Source organism: Canis lupus, chromosome 15, assembly GCF_011100685.1.
Source record: "Canis lupus familiaris isolate Mischka breed German Shepherd chromosome 15, alternate assembly UU_Cfam_GSD_1.0, whole genome shotgun sequence".
Taxonomy (NCBI): domain Eukaryota; kingdom Metazoa; phylum Chordata; class Mammalia; order Carnivora; family Canidae; genus Canis; species Canis lupus.
Genome location: NC_049236.1, coordinates 62,364,787 through 62,384,513, shown reverse-complemented (window position 1 = coordinate 62,384,513; position 19,727 = coordinate 62,364,787). Strand labels below are relative to the sequence as shown.

Genomic DNA, 19,727 nt, shown 5'->3' with positions numbered 1-19,727 from the left:
ACTGCGGGTGTTTTAGTCTAGCCCAGAGAGCAGATTATTAGCTTAATAGATAAGGATGGAGACTTTTGCCAAAAAGAAAAGTTTAAGACTTTAAGAAGAAACAGGCAGTCTCTGATTTTCTTATTCAGCTCAGTAAGGGTTTGGCATTTATTTGTTCAGCAAATAAATCTGCCACCTTTACCACTGCTGTGTCCTGTGTTACAGACGCAGTAGAGAACAAAGGTGCTCATTTTCAGGGAGTTTACATATACATTTTTGTGGGAAGCACCAAAAGTAAACTTCGTGAATACATAACGATAAGTAATGTTGAACTGCTACACGTTCTATGAAGAGGATTTGGGCAGACATTCTGAGAGAAGAATAAAGGAGGGACGGAACAGAGGAAGGAAGATCGGTCCATTTATTTTGTAATTCAAGTATGGGGCCAGCAATAGGATGGAGCAGGGAATAAATAGGAAATGGGGTGGGGGGGAAGAAGCAGCTTTAAATTCTGAAGGAAGAGATCACAGGACACACTAACAAAACGTTGTGCAAGAAATCTCATCTTAGAATGTGCAGAGGAAATGGCAAAATCCCTTTGTTAATGGATCATTTATTAATGAAACCCATTGGGCGGCTGCTTCACGCTCGTGCTAGGTGCTGGAGATAAAACCAAGCATGTGGATTCAGGACTCCGAGCCGTGGTAGGGGGGGTGTGTTCATCAACTCTGTTAAGAGAAGGTGAAAATAAGTGATGGATGGGGGTGAAAACCTGGGTCTAGACAGATAAGAGTAGAAATGGATAGAGAGAGAGATGATAAGACAAATAGAGCAGAAGAGAGAGGGAGGAGAAACACAGCGCAAGCTAATAAACCCGGCGGCCTGGTGGCCAGCGGAGGGACGAGCTCCCAGGCAGGGTTTCCTGTCAACTGAGCCACAGGCCGGGTCCCAGCAGTTGGGAAGAGGTCACTGTGGAGGGCGGGGAGGACAGCGGGAGGCCCAGGGGCCTGGAAGGGCGGGGGCCCGGGGCCAGGCCTACCTTCACAGCTCCTCTTGTCGGGCCCCAGCTCATAGCCCGGCTCGCACGCGCACTGGTAACTGCCCAGGGTGTTCAGGCAGCGCTGCTCGCAGCCCCCGCGGTCCGGCTTGGCACACTCGTCTTCCTCTGCAAGGACGGGGCGCCACGCAGGCAACAGCCCGGTCAGGGTGTCGGCCTGTACCTACTCAGGCGTAATTTTTTTTCTTTTTTTTTTGAAAATATGACACTCAGAAACTCTGAAACGGAGACAACTGACGTCTCCAACAAAGGAGCAGAAACCACCTGCAGGCCCTTGGGACGCGGCCTACCCGCATGTCCTCCCCGAAACCCCGATGGCCTAAGCAGCAAGACAAGGACTAGGGATCCACAGCGGTGTCAAATGAAGATCACCTTATCTCTGACATCTCTGACACGTATGTGTCTTGGTGGGTTTTTTTGTTTTGTTTTGTTTTTTTTCCTGATGTTACGGTCAAAGGGAATTCTTATAACATGAGAATTCCAGAATAAAATAGAAAAACTTATTGAAAAACATATAGCTTCACTTGTTGATTTCATTTTGTGAATATATGTACGAATAATATACGCTATTGGGAACAACATATATGACCAAATATTCCATAATTTCAATTCTCAGGAGTAACCTCGTGTGAGTTAAGAAAATAGCGGACAATATCCTCTGGGGAAATCCCACATTGGCCAAACGCTGACCATCTCTATGACCAAATAGATCAGCATCCCAGGAGACGATCTCGACGACGCTATGCTTCCTCTACTATAAAATACTACAGAACTGAAGCACATGCATATACTTTTTTTTTTCATACATATACTTTTTAAGAAATATTTTGAGCGCAGCTGGTGAAAGTAACAAAGTTCTCTGCCTTTCATTTTTTTGTTTTTTTGTTTTTGTTTTTGTTTTTGCCTTTCAGATCATATGGTGAATACCTAAGCAATTCTCAGGGAAAGATCCACTATGCTGTTTTTTAAATAACAAAAATATCTGGTTATCATTCACACTAAATTTTGACATGCACAACTAAATCCATCATTTATTCTATAAAAAATCAGCATAGAGAAACTTTTTGTTTTCTGACCCCGTGAGAGAGTATTATTTTACAGTGTCACAATGTCACATGCTTGTGAATTTTGTAAAATTAAGTCTGATGCTTTTTGCACTAAAATGGCTTTCTCTTGGGGTGCTGGCTGGGGGGGCCAATTGTTTAAGGCTCCAGCTGTTCTGGCTCGGGCTGTGATCTCAGGGCCCTGGCATGGGGCCCCGCATCAGGTTCCATGCTTGGCGTGGAGTCTGCTTGAGACTCTCTCTCCCCCTCCATATTCTCTCTTTCTCTCTCAAATAAATACATAAATCCTTGAAAAAATAAATAAATAAAATCGTTCTTTTTACCTCATCAGAGCACACCAACTATGGGACCTGAAAATATACTAAAATTTGGTTCCGCGATTTAAAATGAAAGCTGACCAATGATAATTCTTTGTCCCGAAGGCATTTAAAGTATCGGACGGTTCTGCTACGGAGGCCATGCATTATTTCCAATGTGGTCGAACATTATGGTCTACAGGATGGCTCAGAAATGATGTCACCTGTAAACAAACTGATGAATGGCTTCTTCTGGTTACGAGTCTTCTGTTTATCATGTTGTGAAGGTTTTCTCCTTGTCTAAATCCCCTTTCTGGATTTTGCAGTTTTGATATTTCATAAAAACAGTAGGTAAAATCTCCAAATGGAGTTCCTACCCCGTGCTACAAAGTTCCAAACTCCAGTATTTTACCAAGAACCTTTTACCACCAAAAATCATTAAAATATCTGTATGCACAGTGCATTCTTAACTTTCAGCATAACTTCACTATAGTTCTCTCTCTTAGGGTTAGGGAAACTCATATTTATCCCTGACCAACAAGACCTCACCACTTTAAATGATTTCAAGTTACCTTTAAAAAAATTGGCAGCAAACCCTGCCTTGTTCACAGTTCCATCAGAAACAAATTTCATCCACAAGGTATTGGAGGTAGATCTGATATCTTCAGGTTTATCATAACCACAGAAACGCCCTATCAAAGGGCTATTTTCACTGGTTCCATCCCGAACTTCTAGGTAGTCATAGGCACAATTGTCATGTCTTTCAATCTGCAACAATAAAAAAAATATGTGAAGATATATTTAATTAGCAGATAAATCAATTTTTGCAGAAAGAGTAATATTGGTTCTCAGCCATAATCCTGCCAGGGTCACATGACAAGTTATTTAACACCAAATGAGAGCTTTTCTTGTGAGCGTGCATGGCAAGATCTACACTGCGCGTGAACAAAGGGCCTATTTTTCTGGTGGACAGAGGGAGATACAGAAATCTATGGGAGAGTGCATTCACATGTGTCACAACCAACAGATGTTAACTGCCTTTTAAAAGAAAATAAAAGTACCCATAGTAATTCTTTGGAGAAAAAAAAAAAAAGAGCTAAACAAAATTCAGACTTAAAATTATCATTAAAAATCTAGGCCAGATATGCTATAAGCAACGTATAATATGTTCTGAAACATAAAAATTGCCGTTGCTTCACGGACAAAACTGTTATCTTATTCATAGAGAAGCCTGACCCAGACTCTGCTGATAGATATTGCATGGTTTACGGGCCTGAATCTCTTTTTAAAGGACTAATTCATAATATAAACTACATACTTCCTAGTCTCTGAAATTCTTGACCCACAGTCAGCATAGCTATCGAAAGACTGTGTAGAATCAGCGCGACCTATTCCTTCCTCAAGGTAATAACGGCTGTTCAGGGTTCAGGGGAGACCTTTTACCCCAACAGGCTCCCAACCCATAGAACCTGCAGGAACTCAATCTCTTTCCTTAAACAACTCAAATAAAAGCTCAGACCTATGACATTTTATGAAGAACTTCATGTTCATGAATCTATGTTTTGGCCCGAAACTTCCAAAAACAACAAACCAAAATTTGCAACTTGTTTTTCAAATTATAAAACAATCTCTAATAAGTAGCTGGCTTATTTTCTGTAAAAAAAAAAAAAAAAAAAAAAAAAAAAAAAAAAAAAAATTCAGAAATTGTTTCTATTTTTTAAGATTGTATTTATTTATTTGACAGAGAGACAGAGCACAAGCAGGGGGAGTGGCAGGCAGAGGGAAGGGAGAAGCAGGCTCCCTGCGGAGCAGGAAACCCCATGTGGGACTCGATCCCAAGACCCTGGGGTCAAGACTTGAGCCAAAGGCAGACGATTAACCGACTGAGCCATCCAGGTGCCCTAGAAATTGTCAATACATTAAAAATGACAATCTTCATATTAGATAGCCTAAGGACAAATAGAAAACAACAGATTTTGAAGGACAGATTAGGTCAGAACTAATTACTACATTTGCTGCTGCCCTTTTCCCAGTGACAAATCAGGAGGATTCATTCACTCCTTCAACAAATATTTAATGTCCTTTCTCTTCTAGGCACTCTTCTCACTGCTTGGTGTGCACCCTTCGGCAACATAACAAAGAGCTTCGCTCTCTTGGATCTTACATGCTACTGGTGGATAGAGAGTAAAGGGACAACAAATAGGATAAATAATGAAATCATAAAATATTAGCAACCCATGAATTCTATAGAAAACTATAAAGTAAAACAAGATGAGAAGTAGGAGAAGTGGGGGGAGTATTAATAATTTTAAATTATACCTTCAGTAGGTACTCATTGGGCTTGATTTACAAATCATGGGTTTTTTTTTTCCCTAAAAAATGTATTTTCTGTGTTGTGTGGAATTATGGGAAAGAATGGAAAAATATTTACCATAAAGACTACCTCATTTTTAAAGCACATTTTTAAGACTATAGCTTTTTAGAGAGATGGCTTGGGTGAGACAGCAGTGACACTTGTAACTTAGTCACCAAGGATGACAAGGGCAAGCTGACCAGCTATTTACATACTGCCTCTTCTCAGCCTTTAATATACTCCTTTCAAAATCAGAGTTCTCTATAAAGATGAGAACATTTCCAGATGGTCAAAGGCCTTTCTTCGGTCAAGAGGACACATAAAATAATATCCCAAATGTTATAGGTTGAGACTGGATAAAAGAATAAGGACACTGAAACAGTGACAAACTAGGGAAAATAGCAAAGGTCTCAGCAAGCTAACCTCTCCTCACCCACCTGAGCAGCACAGAATGAACTGCTCCTGACTCAGGAGTCATTTTAGAAGAGAAGGGAAAGAATGAGTTAGAAAAAGAAAGGAAGAGACGCCCGGGTGGCTCAGCGGTTCAGCGCCGCCTTCAGCCCAGGGCGTGATCCTGGGGGCCCGGGATCGAGTCCCGCGTCGGGCGCCCTGCATGGAGCCTGCTTCTCCCTCTGCCTGTGTCTCTGCCTCTCTCTCTCTCTGTGTGTCTCTCATGAATAAATACATAAAATCTAAAAAAAAAAAAAAAAAAAAAAAGGAAGGAAGTGTGAATACACAATACAAAAAGCTGTTTTTCACAGGTCAACTAAGAAAAATAAAATTGGTTCATATTATAAGCCATACTAGGATAAAAAAATAAGAAGGCTAATTAGAAAGGGTTTTTAATTACTGTCTTGAAGAAATAATGGCTTTCAAAAATTACCACTTCAATGAAGAAGAATGCAAGACAGACGCTACCAAGAAAGAAACAAAAAAAAAATTATATTTATTCAGTGATTAAAAAGAAATAGGATAATGGATATTTCCCTGTACATGAAACTCACTCTGTTCTTTTAACAGGTATATAACAGATCTCTTTAAATTTTAATTTAAAGTACCCATATATTCACTGGTTGCTTAGTAAAAAAAATTAGGGGTTTAAATATTTTATATGATAAACAAAATGTAAACATTTCACGGGTAAAATGCACAAAAATGGCCAATTTTAGGATCAATTCCACCAGCACCTATTTATTACGTACTACTTACATATTAAATATCATGCACTTTGTGTTAGGGGGTCACACAACCGAGACATATACTGCATTCTCACATTGTAAATACCACAGTCGTTCGACTGTCTAGAAAATAAAATGTGTCTTAAATATATGACCTTGTGCTATTTAAAAACACATTATCCCTTTACAACAACATAGATATCTTATCAATGACCTCAATGATCTTTGCTTACCGATTTTTCAGTTTAACTGCATTAATTCTAGTGGCAACACGAGCACAATGAACCTGTGCTCTATTGGTGTCAATTATAATGGTGCCTCTTCTACATCTACACAAGAGTGATGACGGTGAGCACAAATGAAAGTTTGAGTGCTTTCAATTATGTCATTTGCGTAATATTTTCTCTGGCTATATCAATTACTTCAATAAATTAATACACAGAATGGGTAGGAATAAATATGACTGAAGCTAAAAAAGGGATAAGTCAATTGGTGTTTTAGCTCCATAAGAAAAAAGAACACCAAAGTCAATGGTTTATAAAAAAAAAAAAGAAAGAAAGAAAGAAAGAAAGAAAGAAAGGAAAGAAAGAAAGAAAGAAAGAAAGAAAGAAAGAAAGAAAGAAAGAAAGAAAGAAAGAAAGAAAGAAAGAAAAAGCAATTTCTTCTTGAGTTACAGCATGGACACAGTTCATATCTGGAACCTGAATGCAATGTCATGCACAATTACACATGTAATAAGTATGCTTTGATAATGATGATGCTGATTTATTATAGGCTTTAAGATAATCAGAGCATAAACCATATACAAATGTGGCAAGCTTATCACAATGTAAACAGACCAAATATGTACAATTAGGACACGAGGACAGTGACAGTAAGCTCTGAACAGGTTTTAGGGAACTGACATTAAAATGATATTGGAAGTAGATTCAAATACACACACAAAAAAAGGAAGAATGAGTACTGAGATTAGCTGGGAGGGATTAATATTACATTTCATTACTATGTGCAGCTTATGCCTTTTACTGGCAGATTAAAAAAAAATCATGGAAAAGCTGAGTGATGTTTATTTAGCAAGAACTAAAATCAATTAAATGTAACCTATAGTCAGCCTCTCATTCTAAAACTGTCAACTAGTGCAGAGCTTTGTGGTCAAAAGAGGGACCATGCCCAGGTTTAGGATCTAATCACACACTTTGCCTTCATTTTATAACCAAATGTCCAAATAAATGTTGCAAAAACATCTACCTAGTTATTTGTAAAAAGCTCTGAAAACTCCAAAACTTCTAGATTATGGATGCAATAAAAGCTCTCCCAGAAAAACTAAAAATCCTCCATTTGATTCAACAATCCCACTTCTTGATCTGTTTCTAAAACACTGAGAGCAGAGTCTGGAAGAGACGTTTGCACCTTCACAGTCATACCAGCATTATTCACAATGATCAAAGGTGGAAGCAATCCAAATGTCCATCAATGGATGAATATATCCACAAAATGCTGAATATACATACAGCGGAATGTTATTCAGCCTTAGAAATGAGAGAAATCCTTTCATGTGCTACAACATGGATGAACTTTGCAGATATTACACTGAGTGAGATAAGCCAGTCACAAAAAGGAAGGGGCTGAAGGATTCCACTTCTGCGAGGTACCTAGACTAGTCAAATCCACAGCAACAGGAATTAGAAAAGTGGTTGCCATGGGCTTGGGGTAGGGGAGAAAGGGGAGTTGTTTGGGGGTAGGAAGTTTCAATTTTGCAAGACGAACAGACTTTTAGAGACAAGGTGCACAATGTGGATGTGCTTAAACCTACTGAGCTGTACACTTTAAAATGGTTAAGATGGGGGCGCCTGGGTGGCTCAGGTGTTAAGCATCTGCCTTCAGCTCAGGTTCTGGGATCGAACCCTAAGACGACTCCCTGCTCATGGGAGCCTGCCTCTCCCTCTCCTTCCTGCTCATCTCTCTCGCAAATAAGTAAATAAAATCTTAAAAAAAAAAAAAAAAGTTAATATAGTAAATTTTGTTTTTTTAAAAATTTACTGTAATAATGAAAGCAACCCTCTCCTATGACTGTTAGAATGTAGTTCTCAAGTATAGTTAATGTAGCAGCAAGTGGATGGCACTAGAGGGTATTACACTAAGTGAAAGAAGTCAATCAGAGAAAGACAGTTACCATGGGGTCTCACGCATGGAATTTAAGAAACAAAACAGAGGATCATAGGAGAAGAGGGGAAAAAATAAAACAAGATGAAATCAGAGAGGGAGACAAACTGAAAGAGACTCTTAATCATAGGAAACAAACTGAGGGTCACCGGAGGGGAGAGGAGATGGGTAACTGGTGATGGGCATTAAGGAGGGCACGGGATGTCATGAGCCCTGGGTGTTGTAGAAGACTGACGAATCCCTGACCTCTACCTCTGAATCCAATAATACATTATATGTTAATTAATTAACTTTAAATAAAAAATAAAGTTTAAAAATGTATAACTAATGTAATCAACTACATAAACGATTAAACTTCTAGAAATAATATAATTTAAGATCATATACACAGGGAACAATGCTAGTCATTACTTTTCGCTTTGGAGGAAAAATTGTTCAAGAAAAGCATGACTATCGGGGGGGTGGGGGTGACTGGGTGACAGGCACTGAGGGGGCACTTGATGGATGAGCACTGGGTGTTATTCTATATGTTGGCAAATCGAACACCAATAAAAAATAAATTTATATATAAAAAAAAGAAAAGCATGACTAAAAAAACAATGTAGATCAGCATTTATCACTAAAAATAAGTTAATTTGGGGGATTTCTATATCTGTGTGGATTCCTCATAGGTATACTACTACATACGCTCTTGTTAAAATGATAAAACTAAAAATAAATTAATTTTAGTAATGGGAAAAATCCAATAAAGTCTAGGACATGATGCTATCAAGCAAAAGAATTTTGAATAAAAGGCAGAAAAGCTTCATAATAGATCATTATTTTAAAATTTGTTACTATCATATTTAATATTCAATCATATAATATTATTTTGTTATTGTTATTTGATATTACTTAATATGGATACTTAGATCGTTACAGCCCAAAAACAGAGAGAAAATTTATACATTCGACCCTGTGACAATGAAAATCATGAGTCTGGATTAGGTCTACTTCATGTGACTTGGCTTTTTTAATGCTGCCATTCGATTTTTTTTTTCTTTTCACGACACAATTACTTTTACTCCCTCTTAATCTTAACAAATATTCACTGAAAACCTACCAGTGCCAGAAAATACACACTTCACAGTGTATAAGCAGAGGTGAACAAAACAGACATGCCCCTGACTGACAAACAGATGTTGATTAAACAACACAAATGCACAAATGAAGACAGTTATAAAGGGAAGGAATTGACAGTGTGAGAGAACAGAGATGCCTCTCTCGGCTACGGGGACCTGGGCCCAGGGCGGTACAGGCGACGGAACGGATTTCAGTCCCAGCCCTACCAGTTATGACCTGTGTGACCTTGGGCAGCATATTCAGGGGAACGGACGCTATCTTTCAGGGCAGAACTACGGCCTAAACCGCAAATCTGAAGGGCTACTTAGTTCTCTTTTAACTCCTTAACCACTATATATTCTTAGCCAAACATCCAGACACAGTACGCGGCCAACAGAACAATGTCAACTACTTGAAGTCTCTGTCTTGGCTTCCTAGGTGGTTTCGAAGACCAGTTAACTTAAACAATATAAAATATTTAAAAGAATTAGGGATCCCTGGGTGGCGCAGCGGTTTGGCGCCTGCCTTTGGCCCAGGGCGCGATCCTGGAGACCCGGGATCGAATCCCACGTCGGGCTCCCGGTGCATGGAACCTGCTTCTCCCTCTGCCTGTGTCTCTGCCTCTCTCTCTCTCTCTCTCTCTCTCTCTGTGTGACTATCATAAATAAATAAAAAATAATAATAATAAAAGAATTGTCATTAAAAAATAATAAAATAAAATATTTAAAAGAATTAAAGGATTACTTAGTCAGGCAATACTCAAAGGATCAAGATAAGAACCTCAGTACATAGTCTACAGTTGCGCAGCTGCCGCGATGATGGGTAAGACGACTTGACGTGTGTGCTTCTCGGAAGGAACGTGTGACCAAATCAGAGTGCGCGGAAAGGTTGACAAGTGCCTCAAACTTAATCCCACTTAAATTAATGTATGTGGGGATTTCAGTGTAAGCATAAGTAAGCTCTGGGCTTGTTTCACTTCTTTTCTGCTTTATTGACATTTCTTTGAAGTCGTTCCTGTAAACATTTCGAGGCTCCCAACCTTTTTCTCGTTCGTATTTCTGCACTGAAAGTGCTCAAGCAAAATCGTGAGATAGCGGTTTCTTTACAAAGGACTCCAAGAGGATTTCCGACACGATCTACATGTACAACCCATGTACAACCCACTTCAGTACCAGCCTTCAGAGGCGATGCATCTACTAGAGAAGAAAAAACTTCCCCAAAAAGTACAATTACAGAAGTAGCAGAACTCTGTCGACCTCCAAATAGTATCCTTTCCTGCTCAAAGATACCTGAAATTCGCTAACAAAGACACTGGTTCAGATTTTCTTTCTGTACTTACATTAAAATCTAAGTAGCATGAGAAGAGGCAAAGCCATGACACGAACTCAAGGAATGATATCGATAATAGATAACTAGTAAGTTCCTTATGATACTGTCAACAAAACGATGGACAAATTTGTCTAAGGCCCCTTTATCTGAAAGGGGAGAGTGTAAATACAGAGAATTAAAAATAGAAACAGTTTTTGAATAAAGGCAAGGACTGATATCAATGAATAAAAACTGTTTTGCCGGACAAAACGACAAAACACCAAGAAGTGGCGAGGACTTTAACTATACATCTTCAAAATAAAATGTATAAGCTAAAGATTGAAAATATATTACGTAAATGAAAATAAATTGATACAAACAGGTACAGATTAATCAAATGAGACAAATCACCTAATGACCACTAGAACAAATTAAATATATATACACAGTTGATTCTCAGTATTTATGGAAGTTTCTTTTTTTTTAAGATTTTATTTATTTATTCATGAGAGACACACACACAGAGAGAGAGGTAGAGACACAGGCAGAGGGAGAAGCAGGCTCCCTGCAGGGAGCCTCATGCGGGACTCGATCTCAGGACCCCGGGGTCATGCCCTGAGCTCCACCGCTGGGCCCCCCGGGCGTCCCCATGGTAGTTAACTTCTATAAAGTTGCTGAACACTTCAACTTAGCAAATACAGATTCAGTGCTCTTGGGAAGATCTAGAATTGGTTCCTGTGCACTCAGGTCACAAATCTTTTGTCAACCAATCAACCTACGACCCTGTGTTTGGTGTGTTTCAGTTTAAATGCACCGTAACATCTATCGCCAATTCAGTAATACAACTCACAGCCAATTGCGTTACGACGCGTGCCTGAACACTGTTCATCTAACATACACTTTTTCTCCATAAGGCACGTGATAGCTGGGAACGTGCATGTCAGATGACTCAAATATTTTGCAGCTCTCTGCATGTCCGTGAATGATCCAGAAGGCACCATGAGTGTTGATTTAGGGGTTACAAAGAATTTTTTAGTTAGTATGCAAATTCACAAATATAGAACCTGTGAGTAATGCATATTGACTATGCTTGGATTTTGGCGTTGGTTTTAGTGCTAACTTGTACGACTCTAGGTTAATGGCACAAGTTCATTTCCCTTACCTAGAAGATTTAGATGATATATCAGAACATCCCTAAATTCCTTGTCACATCTGAATTTCTTAGAACCCAGGATCTATCTAAATCGAGCCATACGGCATATCAGGTCCTGCATAATCAAACTTTTCTTAGCTATCTACGCTTGTTTTCTTCTGCCCTGAAACTTAGTACCTTTGATAAAGGAATGACATATTGATTTCCACCCGCCAGTCATCACGCACTCTCACGCTCCCTTACCTCTAACCCATCCATTTTTCCATCCCTCCCATCATCATGCATTAATCATGCATCTAATGGTGTTGGAGATACGGAGATTGACAAGGTGGATTCAGATCCCCAATCTCTGGTGATCATATTTTAGTGAGAGAGACAGTAACTTTGCAAATGAGCAGACCCATAACGTAAATTCCAGTAGTCACGAGTGCAATAAACTGACACAAAACAGAATAATGGCTTATAGACAATTGTAGAGAAGAAAATATTTTCAGTAGCTACCAGGCAAGGACTTTTTAAGGAGGCAATGATTAAGCGGAGACCCAAATGAAAGGAGAGGAACAAAAGCATAGATTTAGGGCTAGAAGAGCCCCCGTGGCACATGCTATAACATCGAGTAACCTTGGTATTTCCAAGGAAAAGAAAGAAATCCAAAGAGGCTGGCTTAGAGGGGGTGAGAAGGAGCTTGGGACCAGTCTTGGGTTGACTTGGTCCATGATCACCGAGTCTGGTTTTTATTTTAGGTGTGATAGAAAACTCTTGAAAGAATTTTTTTAAGATTGATTTATTTATTTGAGAGAGAGAGAGAGAGAGCACACATATGCAGGGAGAGGGGCTGCGGGAGAGGGGGAGAGCCTCAAGCAGACTCCCCACTGAGGGCAGACCTGATATGGGGTCTACCTCACAACCTTGAGCCCAAATCAAGAGTTGGCCACTTAATCGACCCAGAGGCGCAGCGTCCCCTCCTTCCCTGCCTCCCTGCCCCCTGCCCCCCAGCCGAAAGAACAGAAGCACAGTGTTACGACCTAACTGACATCGTAAAAGGGTCTGTGTGGCTGCCGTGTGGAGATCAGGATATATGGGGCAAGAGTAGAGACGTGAAGGTCTCCCCACGTTCCGAGAGAACGGGCAGCAGCGGGGAGCAGAGCGGTCGGAAAGCTGGGATTCAGCGATCTTGTGTGGGGCTTTGCTGGAGACGAGGCGAGTGAAACACCCTAATTGACTGGTCTCGGGGTTTAAGAGAAAAAGTGGCATCAGCGCTCTTCCTGGAGTCAGCAGTGACGCTGACATAGTGAATCCTTCACTGGGAGACTGAGGAAGACTGGGCCAGTGAGCAGGACAAGACCTTCCAGGGTTTGGTCCTGGTCATTTGAAGATCGGGGGCCTGTCAGATATTTAAGTATGTCCAGTTTATGAGCAGAGGAGCAGAGACATAAGGAAATGGCAGCAAGATGAAGAAGGACACGCCAGCAAGACGGAGAAAGGCTCCTAGAGACCGTAGGTAAGACGTGCCGTCAGCCGAGCATGACAGGACTTCTCCTGGATCCCAAACCTTAGGAATAACCTTTCCATTCGCTCAATCAACGAATCTTTATCAAGCAGCCACTCCGTGTGGGGCACGGGTCTGAGTGCTGCCCGCCTGCCTGCCCCTCCGCTGGCCGATTTTCGGAGACTCTGGCGGTGACGACGCTGGCGCTGAGCAGAACGCCGCGCACCAGCTAAGGCTTCTGCGGCTCCGGACCGAACCTCAGGTCTCAGATGCTCGGAATGGGGCCTCAGGGGCGCCCGCTGCGCCGCGTCGGGAACGGACCAGTCCACAGACACCGAATCATACCTTGAAAGGCAGGTCAGCTCTTGACCATTCGCAACATCAGAAGATACGAGGAACGCAGTCCTTGGGCAGACAAGTCTCCGCTGAACCAGTTATTTGGTTCTTTTTTTTTTTTAAAGACTTATTTATTTATTTATTTATTTATTTATTTATTTATTTATTTATTTATGATAGACACAGAGAGAGAGGGAGGCAGAGACCCAGGAGGAGGGAGAAGCAGGCTCCATGCAGGGAGCCCGACGTGGGACTCGATCCCGTGACTCCAGGATCATGCCCCGGGCCAAAGGCAGGTGCTAAACTGCTGAGCCACCCGGGGATCCCCCAGTTATTTGGTTCTAAACAGCAGGGGAGTCCTGCCCAGTTAGTTCACCGTGGGCAATCAGGGGGCCTATTCGAGCAACGTCCGCAATATCATCAATCCGGCAAAATAACAACATTCAAACACGAATCAAACGATCTCAAGAACCGCAGTTGCCGAAAATACGAAATATTATCTGGCAGAGGAGCAGGTAGCACAACGTGACGCTCCTGTAAGAGAAGACCGTTCTTTTGCCCTAAAAGGCGGTACGTCGGGGACACCAAGCGGCCCGTGCGAAGGGGCAGAGGTCAGGGCCCAGGAGGCGGGCGATGCCCTGGGCCTGTGGGCCGGGCCTGGGTTGTCCCGGTGCTTCTGCGGTGGGGACACAGGCCCCCCCATGCACGGCCTCGGGCCAAGCACACCCTGGCTCGGGGCGGGGGAGCCCGCCTGCCCCCCGATGGCTCGGCCAGAGGATCCACCGTCTAATCAGTGAAGAAGCAGTCCCCAGTTACGGCATCTGGGTCCCTAAGCGCTGTCGGAAGCCGCCACCACCGTCTCGTCACTGCTATCCCCGTGGCCCAGGGTCCTCTGGTGTAAGCACACTCGGGAGTTCGCCACAAGCGCCCTCTGACACCTAATCCAGCTCTCCGGGCCGCGTGACAGTGACTCACGGCCGCTCGGGAGCCGGGCCTTGGCTCCAGACTCTGACTGACCTTTGGTTTATTGGCCCCTCATCGAACGTGCTGGTGGTGCCCTCGCCTCCCAGCTGTCTACTTCGGAGGAAATCGAAAGCAAAAAACACTTAAATCTCTATTTCTGACATAACCAGCTTTCTGCAGAATGGTAAAAAAAAAAAAAAAAAAAAAAAAAGAGGCAAGAGACGGATCTCCTCCATAATGACGAGGACAACAGAAAAAGGACCGTCCGTCCGCCTTCTCCCCTCCTAGCTTAGAAGACACAGAAAGTCCCACTAGCTAATGGGCTCTGTGCAACAAGCCTGTGCATTTGCCAGAAGAAACTACTGTCAGGACTTCAAACATTCTGATTCCGATTGCACAGATAATGTAAACTCACTTTAATCTTCTTGAAAATGTCTGCAACAGGAGGAGAGAAGAAGAAGAAGAAGAAGGAAAAAACCCTCTTTCACTGTTGATGTCACCTCTTAAGGGCCCCCCTCCCCGTGCTCCTTCGCTGATGGAGAGGCTGGTGCCGTCTGGGCCTCCGTCTGGGCCTCCGCTTGTTTACCGAGGGTCCCCTTAGGTGGCCTGTGGTTTCGGGGCGCGGGGGGTTACCTCGAAGGCCTGGAAGGTCAGTCCCACGTAGTAGTCCTCCGACACCGTTATTTTCCACACACATTCCTTCATGGGCCTGTAGTCATCAGGGTAATTCGGGGACTGAATCTGCCCCTCGTGCTTGCGGATCTCGCCTCCGCAGATTGCTGGGGGCGGAAACAAACACGTAAATAAACCCATAAATAAACGTTGCGTTTTCGCTTCCTTCTGAGAATGACATTTGAGTCTAGTGCCTGTAGCTGAGTTTGTAAAGACCAGGCTATTAAAAAAAAAAAAAAAAAATCAAAGTTGGCTGGTTGTACTGTGATAAATATTTAGATGGAAGGAGCCTCGCCAGTTAACTATAAATATTAGAATACAGCACGGGAATGCACGATTGCATATTTTTTTTTACTTTTGAGGAGCCTGGAGATCTGCGGGTGCCCCCTGCGTGCACCCACCCCCTGCGTGCTGCTGTCCTATCACGAGCTGTAGGATCCCCCGGGCCGGTTCTTACCGTCTTCTGAGCTCAGGCAAGGCAGCAGCTCGGGGAGTCGCCCCGGGCCCCGGGCCCCCCTGCGGCCCCACAGCCCCGCTCCAGGGAGGCAGGAGGCTGGCCTCCAGCCCGAGGCCCGGGGGAGCAGAGGCAGCCCCGGGAGGCCGCTGCGGCCGTCACCTGGTCGGCGAGGGCTCCGGGGGGCACAGGCCGAGCCAAGCAGCAGTGGCCCCCAGTGCTGCCCCCCCAGGCAGGCGCCCCAGGACCGCGCCCAAGCACCTCCTGTGCAGCTCCCTGTAGCGGGGAGCTTGGGCAGCGGGGGCACCAAATACCCACAGACTTTAATACCTTCATGGAAAGAAATGCAAAGCTGAGAGCTCTTGCCCACCCCCCCACACACACCCAGATGTCACCCGGGGGCTGGGACCAGAAGGAGCTTCTTCTTACGATTTTAATTCACCGAGTACTTGTCATGGGGTCGCTCTGGTGACGGCGGGGACAGCTCCAGAGCGCCCGGGACCGCAGAGAGCCCTCGGGGAGCCCATGTACCTCGGGGGGCGGGGGGGGGAGGCCTACTTGCCTTCGTAGGCCGCGGCGAAGCCCTTTCCCACCCAGTTACTGCTGCTGCGAAACTCGATCCACATCCTGCTGTCCGTGGAGGCGAGGACTTCAGGCAACTTGTCCCCACAGAACCTACCTGAAAGCAATAAGAGGACACAGAGACTCCTAAACACGCCCCGCGGACGGGCTTCTGCCCCAGCTGCAAGTCACATAAAAGAAACCCCATCGGGCTCCTGGGCTCCGTCCCCAGGGCCTGGGCTCCAAGTGGCCTTGGCGGCCCCGTCCTGCAGCGGATGAGGTGAGGGGTCCCTGCGGGTCTGCCCTGAGCACGCGAGCACTTGCCATCCTCAGGGGCGAGCGGGCCACCACGGCTGCCCGGAGGATCGGCAAGCGGCCGGTGCCGAGGGCAGGCCCGGAACGGGTCACGGCTTCCAGGCAAGGCCGGGGCTGCTCCGTCCCCCCGAGGAGGGGGTGCACCCACCCGGACACGTGGGCTCCAGGTGCATCGTGGCAGGGGAGCTACTTGCTTAGGGGCGTGGGGGCCCCAAGTGGGTGCTGTACCTGCTGGGCCGGGCAGCCCTCCTGGGCGAGCGTGGCCCCGGCCGCAGGGCATCACACCCTCACCCCCCAGAAGAATCGGAGGCTGCCGGCGGGCTTGCCCTCGTGCTCTGAATTCTCGCACGACCACAGAATGGTGAGATCTGCCCACCCCCGGGAAATCAGTTTCCACCAATACCGCATGGTCACCATTTCTGCCCCCGAGCCCCCGGCAGCGAGGTCATTCGTAGCTTAAGTAGAAGGCAAAGAGGGGTCAACCCAAAGGAAACTGCTGCCGGCAGCCAACAGGTGACCAAGTGCTCTCCCGGGTGGCACAGTCCCCTCGGGGCACGGGACGAGCCGTCCCTGAGGCTGCGGGTGCGCGTGGAAGGCCAGGGGCCTGGTAGCAGGTGGCCTCCCACGCAGAGCGCATGGAGGGGCACCTGAGCCTCCACCAGCAAGGGACCCGAGCTGCCTGTGACAGCTGCGCTTCGAGGAACAGGCCTCGGGATGGGGGGGTGGCCCCGCGACAGCTGGGCCACAGGGCACCGGGCGCTGGCCCACTCCCCGGGCACGCGGGCGCAAGGCGTTCCAAACACAGGTGTGCTCCAACATTTAGCTTTCGTTTGGGTTCTTCGATGGGAGTTTAATGAAATGTTCTCTTCGGAACACACGCACACATACTACAGATCGCTTCGCCCAGGCTACGAAAGCCAACGCTCGAGGCCACGTTCTCCTCAATCTGACTTATCGAATTCGCTCAATTACTTTTTTCGTATTTTTAAACGTTTCTGGATCTCGTGGACTTACTAAGGCTTTATTTACTTATTTACTTATTTATTTATAAGTATTTTATAATTTTTAAAATACTTATTTTAAAAATTATTTTATTATTATTTTATTATTTTATTTTACTAAGGCTTTTAATACACTTTTTAATACGACACTGTCCATTCAGCAGCTTTCGGATGTTAAGGAAAAAAGAAGATCTGTGCGTCACCTAAACACAGCTGAGCAAAGCTGCTTCTAAAAATAAAGGAAAAGTTGCCATTTCAAAAAAAATAAAAAATAAAATCAATGTGGGAGCCGATGCTTACGTGCTCACAACGGCTCTCACCGTTAAGTAAAGCAGAGGGCAGCCCCAGGGTGGCTCCTGCGAGTTACTGGTGCGGTCTGTGGTCACACTTGGCAGCGGACTTTTGGGAGCACCAAATCTGAGCTACGGTTTACGACACAGAGCACGAATGTCTCTTCTCGGCCACAAAAAGTCTCTGGGAAGCAACGCTGTGACGTCGACAGTGAGAGCGGACACGCGTGGCCTAAGAAATCAGCCAACACGGCCCCAACGGCTCACATTCCACTGCCTTGGCAAACCGAGCAAAACACACCCATGCACACCCGCATCATTTACCTCATTAGAGCAATGATTATCGAATTAAAAATATATGTGAACGCTATTCTGAATCATTATATTCAGACCCAAGCACCTCCCCACAATCTAAGCTACTTTAAAAATCGATCTATTGATTTGACTGTATTTTGCTGTGGTTGAAAAGAGAATAATACAAATTAAAATGTGGGCCACATACATTTTTCAGTCTAAGGTGACTCTTGAAAGAATCTACTCTCGAGGACCGAGCATGGGCATGCCCACATCTCTTACCAAGGAGAGGTGATTTCCTCCAGTACCCATCTCTCACTTCAATGTAGTCATACCAGCACAAGCTGCTTTTGTATAGGTCCATTGTGGTAAAATTTAAAACAATCTGCAAATCGGAGCAAAATGACACAAAAAATGTGAAATGATTGTAACTGCACACGGGCTATTTGATCCCTAGAGATGAGGAACCCAGGACTGCTAAGAAAACAGATTCATAGCTAATGCTTTTTTTTTTTTTCTATTAGTATTCCCTTAACATGTTTCTTAACAAACACCTCAAAAAAAGAAAATATTTTCTTGTTCTCATTAATGTTTGACAATATAGGAGCACAACGGCAGTAGTTAAAACTAAACATTTTAGCAAGTAAACCAGAGGTTCTATAAAGGCAATTTAAACAATTCTGAAATAAACAGAAATCTTTATTCAAATAGTTTATTTTGAATTTTTAAAAGATAAACATGACTTAAGCCATGAGAAATTCCGGTTTTGCCATGAATGTCTTCTTTTTAATAATTTATTTCAAAGACAACCAGTCAGACACGTATAATTACATTAAAAATTACCACCATATGCCATATTCCAAGAACATAATATCATTGTGTATGTTGAAATGTTTTAAATACAGCTCTAAAATCTGAATTTATCCATGTAACTATAATCAAAGGCAGATGTCACTGTGCTTCTCTAGATCCAAGAATATATAATTCAACGATCTTTCAAGTTATAAGGTCTTGCACATGACCCCTTATTGTGTACTTTGTTTTGAAATGATGCCGCTCTTTGTCAAGATAATTCAGATAATTCAAGAACAACTCTGGGAAAGACAATTTTCTTACCTCTTTATAAAGAGTCTTTATTTTTCAAATAATTAACTATTTTTCTACTTGATTACACCAAAAGGAGAGCCAAACTAGCATGAGAAATATACCTATCTGAAGTAAAATTCATTTGGAAAATAATGTGCTTTTTTATATTCAAAAACTCATTCTAACTCTATTCTGCTTAAAATATCTAAGATGCTTAGGGTGTGCAGTGAATCTGTTTTTTACTCTGGAAGCAGGAATGGTCTTTGGCCCAAAACAGCAAATTATGAGTATTTTAAATAAATGCTTCTAATATAAAACTTCAGTTTGTGAGAATATTTAAAGAATCCTTTGGTGACAATATAAAAATCTGAATTTGTATGTAAGAGAACTCTCAAGCTCAAGAACTGAGTAAAATATATGGATAATCAATCAATGCTGAATCCATATTCCAGAAAAGTACTGCCGTTATTCGTGTTAGAAAATGTACGCTTCTCCCCTTTCTTGAACACAATATAATCAACAGGCATGTACGTGCTAATTACGGCAAATCAATTCTTAACTAGCTTACTTCTTATAAGAATGAAGACCCAGCATAACAATAAATATGTCTCACG

The 19,727-nt window shown here is 43.5% G+C and overlaps 1 protein-coding gene across 1 annotated transcript in view; it reads right to left on the bottom strand.

The window, feature by feature from the left end:
- The window catches only part of TLL1 (tolloid like 1), a 194,536-nt gene that overhangs the window by 41,933 nt on the left and 132,876 nt on the right, over positions 1 to 19,727 (bottom strand). The window contains exons 10-14 of the mRNA XM_038559153.1: positions 18,310 to 18,412; positions 16,129 to 16,245; positions 15,074 to 15,219; positions 2,969 to 3,164; positions 1,019 to 1,144 (exon numbers count right to left, since the gene is read on the bottom strand). Of these exons, the coding sequence (XP_038415081.1) occupies positions 1,019 to 1,144; positions 2,969 to 3,164; positions 15,074 to 15,219; positions 16,129 to 16,245; positions 18,310 to 18,412 (688 nt within the window). The remainder of the gene's footprint in view (positions 1 to 1,018; positions 1,145 to 2,968; positions 3,165 to 15,073; positions 15,220 to 16,128; positions 16,246 to 18,309; positions 18,413 to 19,727) is intronic.